This window comes from Anser anser (assembly GCF_964211835.1).
Source record: "Anser anser genome assembly, chromosome: 1".
In the NCBI taxonomy this organism is placed as follows: Eukaryota; Metazoa; Chordata; class Aves; order Anseriformes; family Anatidae; genus Anser; species Anser anser.
In genome coordinates, this window is record NC_139720.1 from 2,411,997 (window position 1) to 2,430,969 (window position 18,973).

General features: G+C 44.5%; 1 protein-coding gene across 8 annotated transcripts in view; it reads right to left on the reverse strand.

The window, feature by feature from the left end:
• Positions 1 to 18,973, reverse strand: part of EXOC4 (exocyst complex component 4) — a 382,597-nt gene that overhangs the window by 319,745 nt on the left and 43,879 nt on the right. For all 8 annotated transcript variants that reach the window (XM_083819252.1, XM_083819251.1, XM_083819253.1 and 5 more), the window contains exons 6-7: positions 11,697 to 11,940; positions 4,038 to 4,215 (exon numbers count right to left, since the gene is read on the reverse strand). In XM_083819252.1, coding sequence (XP_083675378.1) covers positions 4,038 to 4,215; positions 11,697 to 11,940 — 422 coding nt within the window. The remainder of the gene's footprint in view (positions 1 to 4,037; positions 4,216 to 11,696; positions 11,941 to 18,973) is intronic.

Below are 18,973 nucleotides of genomic sequence, written 5' to 3' on the forward strand. Positions count from 1 at the left end.
CTTCCCCTGCTCACTTGTGTGCTTAAGGACCCGTAACTTTTGCCGTTAACTTGCTTACAAAGTCACCAAGTGGCTGAGCTTACTGGCATATCCCCGCGTGCTCTTGCACGACTCCCTGAGAAGCGTGGCAGAGCAAACACAATTGAGTGCAGCTTTTCAGGGAGATGCTCACGCTGCTGGCCACCAGCCCTGGCTGCGTACTGCAGAACCGCTCCATCCCCTGCTCCCATCACGAACTCGCTCATGTGCCCTTCCTCAACACGAGGAAGAAAACGTCACAGCTTCTGGACGGAGGAGCTCCACGTGCCAAGGAAGAGGCTCTCTCGTTCAACAGTTTCTGGTATCTCCAGCTCTGCAGCAACAGAACAGTAGCGTGTGGGCAGGCAGGAGGCTTCCATTTCCCTTGCCATAGTTTTCTTACAGTTTCAGCAATGCTTAGGCTGCTAAATTACACTATTCGGGGAAAACACCTGCAAGCATTAGACAGAGGACCACAAAAAAGGACAGTTATCATTGTAAACGTTTTCTCAGCAGACAGCCCACCAGCCAGCCTGAACACTTGTGTTCCGTCCCCCTGGTGCTGCTGAAGATGCAATCTGTGTCCTGGAGCACATATATGATTTTCCTTGTCTTCTGAAAAGAAAATAGAGATAGGCCACCTTCTTTTTAAAAAAAAACGAGAACTACAACTACAAATACTACTACTGTTAGAGAAGAAAAGAAGATCTCTTCCTTGGAGGCAAACAGCACCAGCCTAAGCTGATAACAGGATCCTGAGTGCGCATGGAGATGTCACATTTGCTGGGTGTTTTCTCTGGCAGCAGGGCATTGCACTCCTACAAAGCAGCTGACAGGACGATCACCCTGTCACTGGAAGGTGGCGTTTCTGAAGCAGCTGAATGAACGCTGGTATTATTCGGCGGGGACAGATGCCTCTTTCTCGCCGTGGTATCAAAAGACGGTGCTAAAAAAAAGGTGAATGAACTGCTCCAAGTTCTAAAAGCAAGGGAGAGCCATCACAGCAAGCATCAGCTGCATGTCCACTGCTGGTGCTCCCCTGACACCACTACAACAGGACAGAAGGCACACTTGCCTTTTACTCAAGCACATACATCGCTCTGCCTTTCACACAACAAAGCCTAAATGGCAGCACATCATCACTTGGGATGGGGGAATGCCACGCACACACTGAATTGTGCCAAAAAAAAATCCGAATTCCTTTGCTGTGTAGTCCTGAAGCAACTCTTCATGTCAGTACAGCTCCACCTGCCACTGTAACACAGCTCACAGCAATCTCCAGCCCAGTGCTTGGCCCTGTGATAATCCCCTGCAGAAGGATATCCCACCCACTGCTAAACTGATGAGCTAAATTAGCTCCATATATAAAAAGAGCAAGTTAAAATTTAAACAACTTCCAAATCTCTCTTGCTGGCACGGCGATACAGCTACAGGCCAGGCTGGCTCCGGTACAAACAACTTCAAACTGTGTTTTCCTGAACAAGGCTGCCCTAATATTTCGACGAACTGATTTCTTTGTTTGTTTGTTTTCTAGCACTCTGGCATCCAGCTCGAAAAGGTCACTCTGTCTTCCTCCTGACGAGTTCGGTATTATTCCTCTATTCACAGAGAAGGTCAAAAATATATTATATCTGCATGTTCAGTATCTAAACACTGCCTGACTTTGTGCCACCTATCCAATACCGTACCGCAGCGCTTTGTGCTGTTATTAGGAAGCATTCAGAAATCCAGCTTAAAAAAAAAACCAAAACAACAGGCTGCTCAAAACAACTCTCTCATGTTCTCCGCAAAGGACAATTTCCAGCCCACCACGAGCGCGCGTTATTACTTTTGTACCCAACTACAAAGAGATAACCTTGCTGTAACGTATTTCCCATGCCGAGCTGCACAATGTACATGTGGCAAAGATTACCCATGTGAATTACCCAGCCACGTGATGCTGCTCCGGCATGATGAATAAGTTTCATTCATTAGGATCTGCAGGAACTGCATCGTTTCCCCAATGCGCCCCACCACTAACCTGCTTCCTCCAGATTTTCATCCTCCCCCAACAGCGGGCACGTTTAAATATAAATACTTTTAAACCTGAGCTTTCTGCTCCCCCTGCCACTATCGTAAGATCTTCCCTCAAAAAATTATCCCTATTTGAAAACAGAGGATAGAAATAATTTTGTCTTGGGCTCAAAGGTTTTATTCTACTGTAAAAAAAAAAAAATAATCTGCTCATATGAAACTAACATACAAAAAACCACGAGGCTTCCAATAGAGAAATGGAAGATTTCCTCCTTTCCACGTCAGTCAATGCTCATCTCTTACCCTAAAACAGCAAGAGATTATGGAGCTTAAAGTGTTGCTTTTGTGCACTGAAAAAGCTATCCGTGACTCTTCTGGAAGCTGTTCAGCCTCCCTCTGACGCTTGTGCTGTCAGGCCAATGGCAGTGAAATCTTTACAAGTGGGCTGCTACATATCTCTTGGCACTTTTCTTGCAGAAAGCTTGGTCACGTATTTTCTCCCTAACACAGGAAGCTCACTCATTCTCTGTACGTGCACACCTACACATGCTTCTGCATAAAAGTTTTATCAACGTTATTTGGTAATAGCCAGCATAACTCACTCCCGACTGCGCCACTCATGAGGAATGAAACCATCACAAACCCACACTGATAAGGGGGAATTACCAGCCTTGTCATTCTGCTTCACTGAAGATAAAATCTTGGAAGATTCTTAGTACCGAGCTTTACCCTGCTACAGCAAAGTTTGCAGAACTCAAAGCTCTTAAAGGTTTTCTGGACCTCGTGGGTGACAGAAAGGAGGCTGGAGATTCCCCCTGCCAGACTCTTTCCTCATGTCCTTAACCCTTCCCTTTAATGGGGACAGACAGCTTTGATTTTATGATATTCTTCTGTTTAGAAAACCAGTCGTTAACTTCTGGCTGGACATTCCCAATCAATTTTTTAAAGAACAATACTGAAGGAAGGTGAAAATTTATATCAAGGTGAAAACTTACCGTGATTTCTTTAAATGAAAGCACCAACTCCTTTAGAAAGACATGTAAGTGGGGAAGGAGACAGTGGGCATAATCAAAAGGCCCGTAACTTAGGTTTTCCCTGTCCAAAAAGTATTTGCATTCACAGCAAGCACACACAGCCATCTCGTGTAAGCAAAAAAACCTGTGTGCATCATTGCACAGACACACAAACCTTTAGAGAAGCAGTAAAACTGGCCTGTGACCTAGAATGAAAATGTGTGTAGGAGCCAGAGAGCTCCTAATGTGTGTAGGAACAGGACAGAAGTGTAATGATCAAAATAAATCTTGCCACTTCTCGTAAATTAAGCCAGGCTAATTTCTTCGACCTCCTCTAGCAAATACTGGGTGAGGTGTACATCCGTGTATTAGACATAGGGGAAATTCCGAAATAAATACATGAAAAAAGAAAATAAAAACAATCTAATGAGAGTGTGTGTTGGCCTCACAAGTAGGAGAGAACAGACGTGTGACAGACAGCTCTGCTGCCTGGGAGAGCCTCAGATCCTAAGGTGATAGGCGTGGTACCAAATAAAGCCTAAGCACGGTACAGCTTTAGTATGCTGTGGCTTGGAATATGAATCAAATAAGACTTCCCTGAAAACATGCTAGCAGCTAGTGTCTCAGCTGACTATAACCAAGGCACGATGACAAGAGAAGACAAGCGATTAGAGCTGTGACACTTTATAAGACAGGCATGACATGGTAACATGGAACAAAAATGTCACTGTTTGAAAGCTTCTGCTAAATCACTTGGTAGGCAAAAGGAATCAACCTCTCCATACACTACAAGGACGAAACCACAGATTTTTTTTTTGCTGATATTTAAGCTCATTGGAATTTAAAAGTCTGCTATAAATGTGCCCACTTACCAAAAATCAAGACAAATTGCAGTCCAGCTGTCTCTTGAACATGACAGAACTGTTTTCTGTGGTATTCTAGTTTAAAAAATATGTCCCAAGCTCAAAGTGTGCCCACCTGAAGGCTTCTTACCTGCAAGACATCCTGGATCTTCACCCACACATCGACCATGTCGTAGAGCTTGATATCACCATCATACTGGCTGCAAGGAGAGGCCACTGTTTGCTGAAGGTGTCCGAGGACAACAGAGTGCGCAGCAGCCACAGCGTTGAATTTGTCAAAGAGAAGCTCTAGCAGTTCCAGCAGCAACCTGAAAACCACCAAAACAACGTCCACTCATTCTCCAGAAGACACTGAGAGCACACTGTCACGCTGCACACCTGAGCAGCGGGCAGGAGTCACAGGATTGTGACTTCAGGCCCTGCGTTGTGACAGATGCTCTGTGCAGCCAGGGAAGCTTCAAACCCCCTGGGGGCTCGAGGTGATTAGCTTCGGCTGTTAGCAGCTCAAGTTTGGCACCCATATACTTCTGAGCACCTTCCTTTTCGCACCATCCTCAATACGCAAGCTCTTCACCTTTAGTGTGTTCAACTTGGGGATGTGGGAAAGACAAATACATTCATAACTACACAACATTTCAATACCATGATAGTAGTAGAGACCTTTTTAAGTTCCCAGGTAGAGCAGCAGACGGGGATGGAGACCACCTGCCTTTCCCCCAGAAGGCAGGAAGAGTGTCAATCCAATAAGAATTTACTTACCCGTACAAAATAATGCAAGATATTCATTTTAAATGATGAAATAAGCAGTATGGAAGGTTTTAAACAACATGAAAGATTAAAAAAAAAAGGGATTAAACAACAGGAAACCTAAAACATCAAGCTCTTCAGTTGTGTCAATTATAAAGATTTTTTTGTAACATGCTACAGCTATAACCTCATCAAAATGTACAGCACATTACCTGCTCCTATAGCTTCTTTACTGCCCAATTACTGTAATTAACGTACCTTTGCCAAGTCCTACATATTTTGTGATAAGGCAATGACTCGTTATTTTTGATCTTGTTATTTGGGAAAAGGAACATTCTGGTAACTTCGCTGCCATTTAATGAGAAATGCAAGTACGTGTGTAACCCCAACACAACGTGAAGGTAACACTTCCCAAATCCCTATGTTGGGCACTTCCAAGCTCTCACAGACAGGCTCCACTGCATTTCACTACAGCAGTTTAGGAATTACCACGCGCTTGCTGTGTTTTCCCAGCAGAGGTTACTGTCCCCAGAGGAGGACAGAAGATCTGCAGGAGAAGCAGAGCTGCCTTCACTCATTAACCACCACACTACAGCCTTCTGTTTGTTAACAGCCACTAATAAGGTGTGCATCTGTGCCTTGGACACTTTAATTCAGTACGCAAAGTATCTGCATACACCCAGTTTCGTCAGCTGTTTAAGCCAGAAGCTGGAGAGTTAATTGGAGAATCTGAGAAGCTGCTGCACATTTGCTGCTGGTACCACCAGACAGCAGGAGTCATCTGGCGTGATGCTGTGGCTAAAACCACCTACCTTAGCCTAAACTTCTAGCCTGCAAAGGACAGATGCTTGCTATTAATCAAAAACACAACCATCGGTTCATTATACATACATATACACACACACACAGCTGTATAATGCTGTAGATACGTAACTCTCCCACGGATCTCACACAGACCATCCACCTACTAGTGACGTCAATTATACAGCTCAAATGGGTAAGCAGAAGAGCACCTTGATACGACTGAAAGAGCCCATGGATAAGTCCTGGAGAGTACAGTGACCAGGTCTCTGTACCCTCTGCTCTGTGGTCAGAATGTATGTAACATTAATAAGTTGATGTTTTTAGGAATCGTCGTACTCATAGAAGGCACAAAGACATTAATATTGCCATACCTTAAGTGGCTATAGAACTAAGGCATTCATTTAAGCAATCCGAAAAACTGGTGGGTCTATCAATATCCTTCTTATTTAGGAAATGTGAAAATGCCTAATGAATAAGTGTTGTTGGCACTGAAAGAGAAAACTTATTATTTTTTTTACAGGTGTTTACATATTTAAATAAGACAGTCAGGAGATAATCAAAAGTATAGGACATACAAGTGATACAAGAAAGTTCGGTGTGGAAGGAAAGTCATTCTCCTCCATTTAGGTTTTGTATAAAGCCCAATAATGACCATGCCCAAGGCGGAGAAGTTGCTCCTACAGAAGGAAGATCTACACAACTTCCTCCCTGAGCACCGTTGCCCCATCACTGCTGTTATCAGTGAAGAAGATACAGCAATGTGCAGAAAAGGCTGCCTGAAAAAACCTTTCACCGTTTTTATGCAAGTACCTTCTCCAACCTATTCTGGGCCATGGGAGAGGTGACTATGGCTTCAACAGCCCCTACAGGATTGTAGAGCTTCACACAGCAAGTACAGTTCAGCCTGGAGAAGAGGAGGCTCAGGGGCGACCTTATCGCTCTCTACAGGTACCTTAAAGGAGGCTGTAGCGAGGTAGGGGTTGGTCTATTCTCCCACGTGCCTGGTGACAGGACGAGGGGGAATGGGCTAAAGTTGCACCAGGGGAGGTTTAGGTTGGATGTTAGGAAGAACTTCTTTACTGAAAGGGTTGTTAGGCATTGGGATGGGCTGCCCAGGGAAGTGGTTGAGTCACCATCCCTGGAGGTCTTTAAGAGACGTTTAGATGTTGAGCTTAGTGATACGGTTTAGTGGAGGACTTCTTAGGGTTAGGTCAGAGGTCGGACTGGGTGATCTTAGAGGTCTCTTCCAACCTAGACGATTCTGTGATTCTGTACCAGAGAGGGGTGAAGAGCCAGCTAGGGTAGGTGGCTGCTCAGCCACAAGCCAGCAACACGAGGAGGAAAAGCAGGTGTGGGAGCATTGGGAAAGAGGAGAAATTTCCTGATTGAGGAACCAACACACGGCTTTGATAGAAATGCCAAAAAGGTAGCCTCATGGGGTCAAATGGATTCTTTGCCACTCAGAAAAATTAGCAATGCAAGCCTAAGCTCTACTAACATCCCGCTGCTAATGAAAATTTAATTCTCTACATACCTCATTATTGACCCAGGAAAGTATGAATTTGCAGAACCAAACTAGCTGGATAGTTTGACAAATTCATTTTTATTGATTCTAAGTGAGCTTCATCTCACATTATCAACTTATTTATGAAGCCATTACTAAGATAGTATTACACTGAACAGAGTTATTTGGTCTTCCCATCTGCCTGTTCTCATGGCACAGACTGACAGAAATGAAGCTCCCCCAGCCACGTCCTTCGGCCTCACTAACACCGTGGTACATCCTCCATTCTCAACCAAAATCATTTTTCCACTTCTGTTTTCAAATCAGCCTGTACCTCTAACCTTTGTTTTGTTTTCTCTAAAAGTCTTCTAAATCACAGAAGCATAGAATATCCCGAGCTGAAAGGGACCCACAAGGATCATCGAGTCCAACTCCTGGCACCACACAGGTCTAACCAAAAATTCAGACCGTATGACTGAGAGCACAGTCCAAACACTTCTTAAACTCTGACAGGCTTGGTGCAATGACTACATCCCTTGGGAGACTGTTTCAGTGTGCGACAACCCTCTCGGTGAAGAACCTCTTCCTGATGTCCAGCCTGAACCTACCCTGCCTCAGCTTGACACCATTCCCTCAGGTCCTGTCACTGATCACTAAAGAGAACAGATCGGCGCCTGCCCCTCCGCTCCCCCTCGTGAGGAAGCTGTAGGCCGCCATGAGGCCTCCCCTCAGCCTCCTCTTCTCCAGGCTGAACAGGCCTGGTGACCTCAGCCGCTCCTCGTACGTCTTCCCCTCTGGGCCTTTCACCATCTTTGTAGCCCTCCTCTGGACACTAGTAGCCCTTCTCTGGACACTAATCCGTCAGGCCGTTTTTGAAAGAAGGTGACCCAAAAGAGACGCAGACCCAGCCAGTGTCAGACAGCCAATAAGACGAAACAGCATAAATAATATGGCCTAGATTTTATGCACACGGGGTTGCAGCACCGAGTGACCTACGCAGAACACATTCAGACAATGACAGGAGCCTGGCTTGGGCAATTTGTCAAAGCAATCTCGTAACCCCTTCACCGAGGAATATGGTAAATATGCTGAGAGACAGTGACACACACCCGGAAGCAACTCCTATTGTCTGGGCACTAACGGAGAATGAATCGATGCAAAGCGACTGCTGACACCTGAATGAGGTTGCTAATGACAATCCATGCGTCTTCGCAGCAATAATGTCCTTTGCCTGGTCAGAGTGGTGGCGCGTGTATAATTTCCGTATTTATTTTAGAGCTTCGAGATTAAATAAAAGGCCAGAAGTGTCTTACAAACATGTAGGGAAAAATGCACTGAATGCAATCAGTAGGATTTAGGTACAAAATCATCAGTACACCTCTTCGTCTTTGGTCAGGTTTTCAGCTACGAGTAAGGCTCAGCCAACGTATCCTTTCCAAAAACCTGTCCCATAAATCTGGCCCTCAAGTGGGCACGCGTCTGGATTATTACTCATCTAAAGTCAGCAGCCTTCCTTACCTCAGGAGATACCCACAAATTCATTACGACATAGCAGTACTCCAAGCTAAGGCAGCATGGGCTCATCTGTGATACCCTGTCCTCTGCAAACAAGATACACATTTCTAAACAAGCAGGTATTACGCTCTAATGAGCCACTAACCAAAGATAAGTCAATGGCAACTCCTACATTTAAGCACTCTTTCATAAACTTGCTCCAAGCACAGATATCAATTAAAAAAAAAAGCCACTTAAAGCTGAAGACGACTGCAGCTGGGTGAGATTCAAGTTTAATTTTCAAAACGATCTTCCACCAGGGACAAGGAACTACTAGGAACCTGCTACTGCCCTTAACAGGTTTTAATACATTCATGTGTCAAATTTCTACATCATGTCATTCACATTTCATGGGGGTAAATGTACCTGAGTAAAGAGGGCTTATTTCCATAGCAAAGTACAGCCAAACGTGTTCTGCCTAGTTAGACCTACTCTAAATCAGGTGTATGGCATTACTGCACCCATGTGGTGTGCTTCAGGAAACCTGAACATCAGCTGTGTCACGGGACCATGCAAGCCCTTCTTCTGTGAGCTCACTGGTAAAAACATCCTTCTGCTGCTATATGAAGGTCCTTCCGGTTTCACACCAGCTCTCCATGCAGCCAGACTGCTTACCAAGGAGAGGAGTGCTCAACCCAAAGGACAAGGACAACACGCCCAAGCCAGAATGGACCACACGTTATCAGCGCTGCAATTGCTGCTTCCTCTTGTGCTTATTAACAAGCCCAGTACCCAACAGCATGGAGAAGATTTGCTCCTGGCAGGCATACAGGGGCTACAGGACTTCGAGAGAATGAACTCAGTGAACCTCTGAAGATCTAAGCCAAGAGCCCACTGGCCAAGAGCCTGTTGCCCCCGTGAAGACAACACCTGGAAGTACATGAGAGACATCGTTACTCCCTGGGAGCTCGTTGAGTCATAACAAAAAAAATCTTGATCTCAAAAATTTGGGGGCAATTCATGTTTTTTATATATAAATGGAAAAGGTGGCCACATAAAAGGTAGTCAAAAAGAATAATAATGGAAGCTCGGTGCCTGATCTCTTTTTCAGCTCTTGCACAATGAGGGGGCTCTACCTTATTTTTATGTGGCTACCCCAAAAGAATTATACCAGAGGCAGAGATTTTCAAGTGGAGTGAAGCATCACCCTTTTTACAGGGATAAGACACGAGCCAACCCTTGAGGGCCACCAGACGACAATGCAGAAATGCATCGAACGTGTTCTGTGCGTACCGAACGAAGTGAAGGGAGGCTGTCCACCAGAAGGTTCAATACATAGCCTTCAACCTGCCCTGCCCTCAGACCCCCTCTGTCATCTCATTAGTTGTTTGATTTGCCAGAAGGGAGAATTTTTTTAAGAACAGAGGCACTGAGCTCAGTGTTAGGAGACGGAGAGGCATTCATGCATGACTAGTTTTCAGGTGAACTGAAAAGCATTTTACTCACCAAATCCTAAGGTCAAATCAGCATCATGGCTGACAGGCTAATGAACAGTTACGTAGTTTCAGGCGCTGCATCACGCTCAAATTTGGGGTCTTACAGAGCTCTCTTGAAACAGGAGGACCTCGTTGTTATGTCTTTGTTTTTTTCCTTGACAGCAGGAAAAAGTCACATAGTTCTGATTTTAAATTGTAGATAATTTAAGGGGTGGTATACTTTTCCAGACTATAATTTATTCTTTTCAATATAAATGAATTTACCTCCTTGCTGTAAACTTCTCATGCAATTTTGGTTTAGAAACTGTTCTAATTATCTCCTTATTCGACATGAATTAAAGACACTTTCCACAGCTCTGGAATATAAGAATCCTAAGGGCTCATAAACTCCTACTAATCACATGCCAAAACCCATTAAAGTTTTTTGTACCTTACCTACCCCTCCGGGCAGGTTAACATCATTAAAATATGATATGATCCAATTTTATCAATTTCAATGGGCAACCAATACCCATGTCACCTCTCAAGACCAATTCATAAAACAAGTGTCAAGCATACGTTAAGTTCCATCATGATATCAGAGAGAAAAATTCTGCCTTCTGATCCACCCAAAAACCTTGCTGTGGCTTCACCAAGATCTCGGTACTATAAGGCTACTAATTCTTCAGCACCATAAGGCTACTAATTCTTCACAACATAATTGTTTCCACGGCAATAATGCCAGGAATTGAAGAAGAATTCTTTACCTAGCTAAACTTTTCCTTGGGAGCAATTTCAATTTCCATTATAAATATTACATGTAATGAAGACACACATTTTTGTTTTCAGTCTTCTTTTCCACTATTTCCCTTTGGGCAGTGATCACTGCAACGTGCAGTATCACAAATTAAGACTTCAGCTAAAATTGATAGCTAGACCTTATGGAGTCCTGTTTTAGTAACTCCTGAAGAAGAGCAAAAACGTAGTTCTTGGTTGGCTTCCACACTTTGCTATTAATGTAAATGGGGCTGCAAAACAATTAGAAACTTGGCCATATATTTACTGATATAATTAGTTCCATATATGATTTCTAAGCTTTGCACCTGCACCAGCTTAATTAGACTCCGCTCCACTTGAAATAAATAACTGAGCTGAATCTTCTCTTTCAAAGTTCTGTTATGTATGAACTTAAACATTTCTCTGGCATCAGCACCAAGCGTAAAGTCATGATTCAGTGCAACACAAGACTATAATATTTGTTTTGGCACCGAGTGTTCTTTGCACCATACATACCAGCAATCTGAGACAGCATTACCATTCAATCTGTTGTAAAGCTGCTTAAAACGAAAGGTTAAGGTTAAAAAAATAATCAAGTGCTTAACGTTATATACCTCTCACTACTTAAGTCATGCTGGCTTCTACTGTGCTCCCACCTTCAAATCTGCATTTCAAACATCTGTTTAGCCAAAAGATTTTCTTCTACAGCCAAGCACAGAACGAAGCATCTCCCTCACCCACATCCTTAGTTGAGAGCAACAAATATCTCCCCTTTCTGAATATATTTCCTACACTCCCAAGTCTTTCAGGTGCTCAGGGCACATCAAGCCTTTCATGAAGACACAGGCGTTTCTCAAAACGTTAGTATTTCAGATCTCTGCTGGTGCAAAAAACATTATTGTCATTCCTTCAAATGGCAAGCAGACATGACACCCTTCTCCAGACTTCTTGTTACAGCAACCAAGTTTCAGTGTCAAAATATCCTTACCTAGGCTGATTTTCCTGGGAAATATTTTCCCCCCTCTGGTAACCATTGTCTGCCACCTGGGTTGTGGAGCGCTTAACAATCTGCTTGAGTTCTTGTTCTAGGCGATCCTGGATGGCTTTCACTGTTTCAGGGATTTTTTTCAGCTTGGCCAGCCCTTTGATGAGTATGCCCATGAAGACAGTGCTGTTCTCCTCTGGATCCAGATCCATATCTTCCTTAATTTCCAGAAGGCTCGTTTCTCGCACTGCAATATAGTTTAAAAAGCAAAAACCAAGATTTAAACTAATGAAATCCACACTTAGCACCACGCGTAACACTTCAAGCAACCAAGGAATAAACAAGGAGACATCAGCAGTCAGATTTTGGGGAGGTGGGAGAGGGCAGTGGATGTTTTACTTTGCTTGTGAAGTTCCCTACAAACAGAAGAGTCTCTACATTTGATCGACTTCAAAACAGAGCTTATGGTGTCTTATATATTAGCTAGGAAGCAGAGGAAGCCTGGCGCAATTAAGATATCCACAAATGAGGTGCTCTATCACTACAACCCCCCCAAATGTGTTTCAAGGAGCTAAAAACTCTAAATTTCCAACCCAGCTGTTTCCCTTCACTAGATTCTTCACAAGAGAGAAATTTTCCTTATAAACACTATCAAGCCTAACAGACTTCTGATGAATTCAGCAAAGTTTACCCTGCCGAGGTGAATTACTGCTCGATGTTATCCCATTCTGCTTTATTATGTCTGTCAGGGGGTTGATGAAGTTACTCAAATCTTTCAGGGAGGCTTCCAGACAGGAAAAACTAGAAGGATTAGAGAGGATGTGGTGGATACAGCCCTCCTGAAGGCCCTGGGATTGCACAGGGAGAAATTCTGTTGCTAAGCGACAAGAGGAGAAAGGCAACTGGTACCACGCTCGTTTTAAGTACCATCATTAATCAACATTTCTTTATTTACAGATAACACCAGCAACAACAAAAGGATGCCTCTGCTGAAGCCTGGGTGAAGAGTTTAATAAATATATCGAAACACCGGTGAGAAGTAAGTGTCTTCTAGGGACCTTGACCACAGCATCCCGGCAGATCCCCAGCCATGCTCGTTAGCAGACGGAGCGGTGGCACGTGGAGAATCAGCTCCGAAGGACGTGCCTGAAGCCGTGCCATCCACTGTACTGGCTCCTAGGAATGGAAATGGAATGGAAATGGAAATCCAATAGGAATGGAAACCAAACAGCTGCTTCGCCTTTCTGGTACCAAGCTCTGGCGAGGGCTGTCAGATAACAGATGACTCCCGTGGATTCTGCTGCTCAACAGATTTTTTTGCTTAAATCAAAAACTTCTCCAAGAACCTGAATAAACATCAAAAGATCCACCGGCAGGATTGAAATGGCATGGCAGAAATGAAGAATGGCACGTCGCAAGCAGCACGCAGCCCTGTCGCCGTCTAAAGCTACGGCACTCCGAGCAGAGAGCAGCAGCGCCCTGTAAGTCAGCACGAGATCAAGAAAACGATGTCCCAAAGAGTCCGTACGGTGCCACGTCACGAACAGCGCCACGATAAGCAGATAAAGCTTATTTCAGTGGCAGCTGACACCAACCTCCTTGCTGTCACGTAATCCCAGGCACGGCACCTCCAGCTCACACCACGCGCTGCTCACCCGCTCGTCTTCCAGCCTCCAGCACCAGCAACGCCGCCAGGTAAGAGGGAGGTAAGAAGGGACCCTCTGGGGTCATCCCACACCACAATGCAGAATGACATCGGCTTTTAGGTCATCAGCATCGGGGCAGAGTGTCTGGGGGTCACAGACTGCTTTCTTCCCATCTTGCACATGCTTTTTTAAATTAAATTCTACTTAAATGTGCAATTTGGCGAGTTACGGTGTTAACTTCGACCTAAAAACACCCAGAATGCACCGAAAAAAAATTTTTTTTTAAGGAATGATAATACAGGAAACACCCTGCATGCACACAAACCATAACACCAAGCAGAAGGTCCCACTGGATGCACACACATCTCCGCTCAGGCTCTCACCTCCCAACCCACAAGGCTGCAAAGCACTCTGAGCACTTTGTGCGCTGCGGACGCGGTCCACCCCGCTTTGTTAATGCCGCTTGCTGTTCTTTTAAAACCACAGCATGCCGGGCCCAAACATGGAAAATGAGCTCTTTGGAACAATAGCTGGGGGGAAAACAACACTGGAAATGCTAGATGAGGGTTTTCACTTATTGTTTAAAGCTAAGAAATGAAAATCTCGTTGTTCTGAGCTCAAGGCACGGCATTCACAGCCAAAACAGCCTTTGAGAGGACAGGTCCCCGTCAGTACACCGCAGCCCCTCTGTAATGGGCTGTAAATTATTCCTAATATCACACAACGAGAAGCAGAGAGGGAGGAAGCAGTGCTATATCCAAATGTGAGGCCAGCATTTAGGGGACCAAAGGCAGCAATCTTGCTGGGAACTCTGCCAGCAGATGAGGACGAACCCTCTTCCATTTTCAAAAGAGCAAACCAATTTGGGACGCCCTCCGATAGCCAGGACATCGATTTGCATCTCTTACAAACAACAGCACGGCGAATAGTTCAATACCTAGCAGCACCACTCTGCTATCTAAGTTTTGTTAGATCTGGTCTTTTGATAAAACAGTGGGGACCGTGTTTCCTGCACATTCTGCCTATTAAACAGGTATCCTGGGCAGCTTCGGGGGCCCATTTATCTGTAAGATCTGACGAGATCCCAGCCCTGGGCAACTGAAGATGAGTTGTTTCTTTTCCTGCGTCTTCCCCGCTTCAAACATCCTCTTCTACCACTGAATGCCATCAAGGGGTTATTTGCCAACAAAGCCTTGGCCCAGGAACCGGTCCTTCACCTCCTGGAAAAAGACATCAAAGCAGCCTGACGTTTACAGAGAAGTTCTTCTTCCAATCTTCTTCCGAACCGTGCGCCCCCGTACTACCCTCCGTGGGCAGGGGGGTGAAGGGAGATGTCCCTACAGATCGCCTCTCAGAACCGACAGCTTCGTCTGCATTTAAAGTGAATAATTTTACCATTCGTTGGTATCAAGACAAAAGCCCAGGACTGGCAGAAGCTATTCCTCGCTTTCCCCACGCACCGGTTTCCACCTGAACTGCATCTGCAGAATCCATGTTCCTTCTTTTACGGGGGAGGATCATCGTTTGTGCCACAAGCACTTGCTTTATGTAGAGGAGCCATGAAAGATTAAATTGTACTTTGGATGTTTGCAATGACTGTTTTTATTAATTAACCTGGACGTTGGCGCTGCTGTTTAGATTCAGTTTGGTTAACCTCTTCTCCTTTGTTATTCATCAAAGAGAAGGGAAGGAAAAAAAAGTCTTCTTTCAGTTAAAGACAACTTGGCTTTATTCACAAAGTAACACAGGTAGAAAACGCCACAGAAGAATCCCATAGGATTTTTTTCAGTAGCACTGAGAACTAAATTTCACAGAAACACAGCATAACAGAATCACAGACTGGCTGAGGGTGGAGGCACCTTTGGGGACACCTGGTCCCACCCTGCTCCAGCAGGGCCACCCCGAGCAGGGTGCCCAGGTGGGTTTGAAGCTCTCCAAGAAGGAGACTCCACAACAGCTCCAGGCAATGTGTGCCAAGGCTTCAGCACCCACCCAGCCCAGAAGTGCTTCTGGTGGGCAGGGGGAACCTCCTGGGCTCCAGGTTGTGCCCGGTGCCTCTGGTCCTGGCACTGAGCACCACTGGCAAGCGCCAGGGTCCATCTTTGCATCCTCCTTTCAGGTACTTATGGATATTCATAAGATCCCCTAGAGTCTCCTCTTTTCCAGGCTGAACAGTCCCAGCTCCCTCAGCCTTGCCTCATATCAGAAGTGCTCCAGAGCCTTCTTCATCTTCATCACCCTCTGTCGGACTCTTTCCAGTATGCCCAGGTCTCTGGGGGCCCAGAACTGGACCCAGTTCTCCAGGTGCGGCCTCACCAGCGCTAAGTAAAGAGGAGAAACACTTCTCTTGACTTGAAGGAAATACTTACTGCCTAATGCAGCCAAGAATACCATTCGCCTTCTTAGCAGCATGGACACGTTGCTGTCCCATGTTCAACTTGGTGCCCACCAAGTCCTTTCCTGCAGAGCTGCTTCCCACCTGGGTGCCCCACGCACATCCTGGGGCCGGGGCTGCTCCTCCCCAGGGGCAGGACTCGGCACTGCTCCTTGGTGAGCTCCATGGTACCCTTGCCAGCCCACGTCTCCAGCCTGCCAAGCTCCCTCTGGATAGCAGCACGGCCCTTGGGTGCAGCAGCCGCTCCTCTGAACTTTGTGAAGGTGCACCTACCCCATCGCCCAGATCACTAATGAAGATGCTAAACTGGACTGGATGCAAACGATGGCGGTACTCCACTCATTACTGGCCTTCCCTGCCCTCTTTGAGAGCATAATGAATAAAATGTGATGTCAAAGAATAAACATTTCTAAGTCTAGATTGTTGCCTTTCTCATCTCCGTCATAAAGATATCTTTTAACTTGAATTTGCAGTTTTATGTTAAACACAGCTTCATCATATTACCAACCAACCAGCTACCAACCCAGCTGTCAACTCCGGTGTGTGGGCCCCCACAAACCAACAGAAATACCAGATTACGTGAAGCCTGCTCATTCGACTGAGGTTTTTCCCATACTGGTTTGACACACGACTTAAGGTCTTTTTAAGTAAACTGACCTCTTCAGACGACCAAATTTCAGGATCGCCTAATAATTTGAAGCAGTTTTTATGGTTAATTTCATTCAAAGAAGACACCAAATGATCTCTGAGAACTGCTTAGGAAGCAGAACATTCAAATACCTTTTCTCCAAGATCTCCTGAGAACAACCTAAAGGAGCAATGTCTTTGCCACAGCCTCTCTAATGAAATACGTAGGCAGTTTCAGAAGCGTTACGTCATGGGAGCTGTGCATCTGAAAGCACGTTTAAGCAGCCAAAATCCAGATCCAGTTTAAACCACTAGAAAGCTGCATCATGTGCATCATTGATTCATCACCTCCACAGACAGAAAGGTAGAGGTTTCCCTGACGGCTCCCCGGTTTGACGATGCCCTATAAAAACGTCTGTTCCAATTGACGATACCCTAATTTGTGCTGTTCTGCCATTTCGCAAGCAAGAAATCTGCTGCGAGAGACATTTTAATAGCACTGGTTTGATCCCCAGAAAAGCCAGTGTTGATAACTCATTTAAGCAAAGCAGCTAAAGAAAACTCTTGGGTCTTGTTTTTCATTCCAATGAATGGTCAAAATTTGCTGCTACTTATTAGAGAAGATTTCATTAGCTGTGTGCATTTATGGGCGACTAGTAAAATTTAATGTACTATTTTCCATGATTTATGTCCTTCCAGATTATACCCTTTGTGCCTTCAATCCTTTTCTCTAAAAGGATGCAAGTTCACAGTGCCCCATAGGCATAATTTGATATTTGAAGAAACTTCATCTGTTTATTTCTGGTGCTGAAGCCTTGCTTTGACCCATGGGTAGAGACAAGGGGCAACAAACAGGCAGTTCCTTTAGAAATGGGTCCCTTAAAGATTTTGGACATTTCTTGATCTGCCTTACTGCCAAGCCCAAAAGAAAATAGGTCTCAGAGATGAATAACGTCAAAGCCCCAAGCAAATCTCCTCTTTCTAAAGCTGTGATTCATACAGTTCCATCTACAGCTTTAAGAACGTTAGTCTTCCAAAAGCAAACACATTTTAATTTGGCATGGCCACTCTCTCAAATCTATTGTAACAGCATTTAATTCTAAGAATCCTCTTGATTTTCCCCTTTCCTTCCCCAAATGCATACGGATTACATGCATCAAGCAGCAGAATACAAACCATTAGCGAGGATCAGTGAGAAAAAGCATTGCCTTGAAAAACGATGCATAAAAAGTTACTTCGTAGGCTTTCAGGTTTCATTGTACAGCTGCAAAACATTCTTAAACTGTAGGAACAGACTTCTTAAATGTCCTAGACAAAAAATTTACCCTAAGATGATGAGTACAAGCTCTGCTTTTCACACAGCTCTACAATGATGGCAGGAAAGAATCAGACTCACTGTTAGGTTCCCACCACCTTCTGGTTAAGTCCTCGGTGCAAATGCGAAGCCGAAGCAGCTAACAGGACAACTCAGGTTTAGCATCCTTTAACTTGTAGTAGGAATGATTGAGAAAAAAATCACCCTGCTGGGGGTAGATCCCCAGATGACATTACTGGAGAAAAAACATCCTTTATTTATTTGTTGAACACGTTTAAAGTTGCAGCAATCGTGACAACAGAGAACACCAGAATGGCATTTTTAGAGCCACCTTTAAAACTGGACCTTAAAGCTCTGGGGTTCCTGACGGTATTTCACAGGGCCAACTTCACGGGTCTCCAAGTGCTTTCACGTACAAAGACAGACTTACATTCTTGAGCAGTAACTACACTTGATTTTAGACACCACCACCATACACTATTGGATCTAGAAGCTAGATTCTTCTCTTACAGCTGAGATATCTGGGTCAAGGAAGAATATTATCTGCTCTGTTCAGCATAAAATTTACAAATCCCATCAACCACAACATGCATTGTCACCACTTCAGGTTCTCTTCTGTTGGGTTTCTAAGATGCATTCCCAAGAGTTTCTCAGGAAAGGGAGCTCTCAGGTTTTCTGCACACTTGGCGAGCACGTTTTACAGTTCCAGGAAGAGCTTGGCAAGGCAGGAACTGTCATAAATACTCTTCGGAATACTGAAGGTTCAAGCAGAGAAATGTAATTTAAAAGTGATTTTATTTCTCTGAACTGACATGAAGGGAAAGTTACTGGTGAACTGCCGTATCTACAATCCTCAGGTGAATGTTACTGAAGCTTTTGTTTATTTTAAGTGCAGCAGGAACTGCTTTAATTTCCTTATAAAGATTCTACAGCACAAAGTAACATCTCCTTTGGGAAGAGAATGCAGAAAGGACTCAAAAACTTGGCATCTTCTTTGCTGAGATGGGTTGAATGAGTCAGTGCTTTATAGTGACATGCATTAATATGCATGGCCACTTTGTTTCATCAATAAAAAGCGAAAACTTAAATGACTAAAGGCAGAAACAGCTTTTGTTATGCATACACATAAGTTTTAAATCTGATACTTCTGCAGCCCAGGAAAAGGCTACTTCTAAATAAAATTATCCGGAAAAAATATACATAAGTACATTGTGCACTTGAAGCAAAACCATATGCATATTTAGCTGATCAAATGGTTTCTATTATATCCTTCATCTCTCCCATTCTGAGGGACACT